The sequence below is a fragment of the Vicia villosa genome, unplaced genomic scaffold (genome assembly GCF_029867415.1).
Source record: "Vicia villosa cultivar HV-30 ecotype Madison, WI unplaced genomic scaffold, Vvil1.0 ctg.000460F_1_1, whole genome shotgun sequence".
Classification (NCBI taxonomy): Eukaryota; Viridiplantae; Streptophyta; class Magnoliopsida; order Fabales; family Fabaceae; genus Vicia; species Vicia villosa.
In genome coordinates, this window is record NW_026705220.1 from 907,973 (window position 1) to 912,652 (window position 4,680).

A 4,680-nucleotide genomic window follows, 5' to 3' on the forward strand; every position below is an offset into this window, starting at 1 on the left:
TAGAGAAACATATAAGAGCAAAAGCGAATGGATTTTTTCAAGACAAACATATCCAATGCATTATGATTATAGTTCAAAAACAAACAAGTTTTACATACAAACAGTATTGCATAAAACAAGAAAGATTACACATGAAAATGCATGATGATTTAAGAATTGCCAATGTTGAGGATAATCTCTCTGTATGGACTTATTGCTTCAAAAGATCCATTGAGTCAAAGGAGAACTTCAATTCTGGCCTTCAGGTGTGAATGCGATAGCCTTTGCATCAATCAGGTCTTGAACCTTGTCTTTGAATGGCTGACAATCTTCAGTTGAATGACCAGGTGCCCCGGCATGGTATCCACAACTGACATCAGGGTCAAATCCTTCAGGATACGGGAAAGAAACAGGATCCAACTGCTTTGTTTCCACCAAGGAAAGTTTGAGCAATTCAGATAATAGCTCATCATGAGTCATAGGAATAGCATCATACACTCTTTTTGGCTTTCTACGCCTCTGTCTACCCTGCTGGTGACGATTTTGTTGATGGTTCCGCCATGGCGGCGCATACTGAGCTGATTGATCATGTAAAACTGGATCCCTTTGAGCAAACTGAGTAGGTGGATGACTGAGAGCTGTAGCACAGATTTGTGGGCCATCCTGAATAGAAATAATTGCTTCCATTTCATTACGAGAGATCTGATCGAGAGGATGATTAAGAGACTCCTCTTCATACTCAGGAATTACACTGGCTCTTCCCTCCACACGCCTGGGGAATTCAAAAAGATCATCAACATCTTGGATATTACCATTCCTAAGACCGTTCTCAATTCGTTCGCCGATGACAACCAATTCTGCAAATTTAGAAGCACCAATCAAGCCTTGGTAGTATGGACCTTCCAACATATCTTTGAACATACCCATGAGCTCTTGTTCTAATAGTGGAGGTTGAACTCTGGCAGCCAGTTCTCTCCATCTTTGGGCATATTCTCTAAAAGACTCATCAGTTCTCTGAGTCAAAGCTTGGAGTTGAATTCTAGTCGGAGCCATGTCACTGTTGTGCTTGTAACGCTTGACGAATGCTTCTGCTAATTCTTTCCAAGTTCGGACATGAGTTCGTTCAAGTTGAGTGTACCACTCGAGGGATGTACCTCTGAGGCTGTCCTGAAAGAAATGCATCAATAGCTTGTCATTCTCAGCATAAGGAGCCATTTTGTTACAAAATGCTTTCACGTGAGTCAACGGACAAGTGATTCCCTTGTACTTCTCGAAGTTAGGGACTCTGAACTTAACAGGAATCTTGACACCAGGGACTAGGCACAACCCATCAGCATCTAAATCAATGGAATCACGACCTTCTATAGCTTTCAACCTTTTCTCCAAGAGGTGGAACCTTTTTTCAGTTTCATTAATTGGGAACCTGAAGGCTTCAGGTTCTAAGTTGTTCTCATGATGTGCATTCTCCTGAGCAGGGATAGGAATTTCAACAACATTTCTGACATTCTGATTCACAAGACCTTCTCCCGGGGTGGGATTACCATCCGGCGCTGGCCTCTGAAGAACCTGTCTCAACTCTTCTTGTCTAAGAGCAAGGGTTTGAATTGCCTTCATACACTGACCCATGTTAGTCCCCATTTCTGTCCTCATCTCATTCAAGTTTTCACAAATTTGTTCCATGGCTAACTCTTGATTGTTGATCAGTGTCGAGAAGTCAGAATCGTACTTCTGCAGAGAAAACCGAATGGAGAGAAGATTGAGAATAAGAGCTCCACATTTGATTACCTGTCATGAATGCATGTATACATGAATGGATGCAATGTTATGTTCCATCATTTCCAAGGAATCCTCGTGTTTTGATTGATTTAGCAAGCAAGAGATGGAAAAGCTCAACACGCAACTTAAAGACATGATTCCTTGGAAATGAAAGGAACATGTATGCTAGTTATTTTTTGTACATCATTTTTTGGAAAGTAAATATGCAATGATGCAAAGTGGTGGGGCTTGTTGCCGCCCACCAGGCATTCTGGACTGCCGGTAACACACATAATACAAAGCCAAAGGTTCGGCCCCCAAATGGTATACCACACGGAACACGGAATATCAATCCACAGAACCAAAGCCCATAGTCAATAACACACTGGGATAGAACACAGATTACCACTCGAACAAGAACCATAATACCCCACGAACAGGAACCAATAGTACACTCGAACGAGAACAGCAGTAACCCACGAACAAGAACAGCGGTAACCCACGAACAAGAACAGCGGTCACCAACAATGTACCTGTTAAATGATCATTGATTCCCGCCCCGCTCACGGGTAAAATCTAGGCCAAGGTAAGGTCATGAAACGCAGTATACGGTCCGCCCGAAGGTAAGCATCATCACAGCGCGTAAGCGGGTGACGATAATACCTCCGTTTGAAACCACTACTCTGCTCGTGGTCACATAATCCATCCCGAGACGTACACCTCGAGACAAACCATGCTCCCACTCTATCCTAGGGTTCCTATGGTTCACACATAGCCTGGGTATTGGGCCTTTTACCTCTTGAAACACCCACCCAACAGACAGAGATCCAGCCAGTCCAGAATATGATGCAGAAAAGTAAAAGCGCACATAGGATGCAATGCAAACAGATAAATATGCAAAGCAGTAAAAACACCCAATGATAAACACACAAGCGCTAGGATCGACTCGCTGAGTCCGGACCAGCAACAGGTCAAGACGTCCCCAGCAGAGTCGCCAGCTGTCGCTACCGCGAAAATTAACAGAGTCGCCACTAACATATTTATCCTGAAAAGGAAGGGAATGCCAGCAAACCACAAAATAAAACAACGGTCTCACGACCAGAGAAAAAGGGTAAGGGAGTCGGTTACGCGAGGGGAAGGTGTTAGCACCCCTCGCGCCCATCGTACTCGATGGTATCCACGCCTGTGTCTAAATCTATGGGTGTGTAAGCAAACTACTCTAATCTGGACTAAAATGAATGCAGAATGTAGGGAAAAGAAAGGATTGTGCTCGCACGGGCCCTACCCCGCTGCCTACGTATCTGTTTTGCAGAATCAGAGCTACCGTAGCTCGGCTAACTAATTTCTATTTGTTTTGTGTTTTTTAGGTGAACGAGTTACATTCACACTCCGCTGCTCGACCTTTGGAGACTTATGCTTGGGAATGGAGCGGAAATAACAAGCTCTTAAGAAAAGAAAATCAAAGAGTGTGGTTTGTGTTTTAAAGAATGCATGAGGAAAACCTAAGCTAAGGGGGAAAGCTTGCTACCTAATGTTATCATACAAAGGGTACAAGTCTAAACTAAACTAAACAACCTACGAGGGAAAAGGGGAAGCAAACAATAATATCACACAAACGAGCTCCGCTCGTAAAGCAAACAAAACCAACGGTACTGACCGAATGGTAGAAAAGCGGTCCCGCCATAGCCAAGGGGAGCAGCTCAACCCAAGTCAACCAAGCATTAGACCTCGTGAAAATGATCGGGCCATAGACAAGAGGGCGAACCCCTCTCAGCAACCAAGCCGTCACGGATCGTAAAGGAAAACGGTGCGTGCGTACACCGAGCATCAACGTCGAGCGACGTGAGCTATAGGAAAGGCGGGGGTCCGGCTGCATGAACCCTTTTCCTGACATACTCGATAACAAGATCTTGTGCAGGTTCAAAAGCGAGCCACGCGTAGCGTGCGCATAGTGAACAGACTCGATGAGACTAGGCGGGGGTTGATTGCTAACCCTTTCCGCATGCCTTCTATGAGGACTTAACGGAGTGCCATATAGGACTTATTACACCGTGACTCCCTGCCGCAAAGCACAAATATAAACACACCAACAAAAACAGAGCCTCTTTCGAGGACTTGGCCAGATGCATGTCTAGGTCCTACTTCTCATGTTAAAGGATGATGCGAGAAAGCGATAAAGTACAGAAAGAAGTAAAATGAAACGGAATCAATACCAAACGGATGATGATCCGTAAGCTAAAGCGAGGAGAGTGAGTAAACTAGGATCCCGCGAGCGAGCTAGCAAAAGCAACAGCAAACATGTCAGCACTCCGATTAAAATCCGCATAAGCAATCAAGAATCGGCGCGATGAAAGTAAATCACGCGCCAACGTGTGCATCGGGCACAACGAATACCATACACCTGCAAGGGAAACAGAAATCCGGACAAGCAAGTATAATGATAAAGGATGCGTGTAGAAACGCGAATCAGAGAGAGGATAAATGTCGTGTCCCGCAAATAAAGCGGAACACGAGAGCGGGTATCGACCAGAGCCTCCATGTTGCCTTGCATACTAGCACACACGTTAGAGATAACAAGACACCGCAATCGGAATTGCGTTATTGCATTATAAGCTGAATCGGAAATGGATAACGGAATAGAAAGTGAAAACATAACAAGAGCAAACAAGAAGAAACATGGGATAGTATTCAAAAGCAAATCAAATATGTACACTAAAACTACGAAAGCCAACACAAGTATTTACATGCACAACGGTACACCGAAACGGCAAAACCGGGTAAAAACAGTGAAAACTAAACTCGTCAGAATTAAGCCAAAATTTTATGGTAAGCTAGAAACGTGCTAAAGAAGTCAAATATGCAATTAGAATTTACAAAATCGGCCCGGAAGCGCGACTTTCAAGACGGGGCAGAAGCAAAAACGGTAAAAGAAAGTTGACCAAAACC

General features: G+C 44.2%; 1 protein-coding gene across 1 annotated transcript; it reads right to left on the minus strand.

The window, feature by feature from the left end:
* Nucleotides 1–228: 228 nt before the first annotated feature.
* On the minus strand, nt 229–1,659 carry LOC131628538 (uncharacterized). Its single transcript, XM_058899369.1, has one exon. It carries the CDS (start codon nt 1,657–1,659, stop codon nt 229–231), a length of 1,431 nt encoding a protein of 476 aa, XP_058755352.1.
* Nucleotides 1,660–4,680: the final 3,021 nt, after the last annotated feature.

Excerpts from the sequence above, each read along its gene's own strand:
- LOC131628538 (XM_058899369.1), bottom strand. The coding sequence starts at position 1,659 with ATGGAACAAATTTGTGAAAACTTGAATGAGATGAGGACAGAAATGGGG.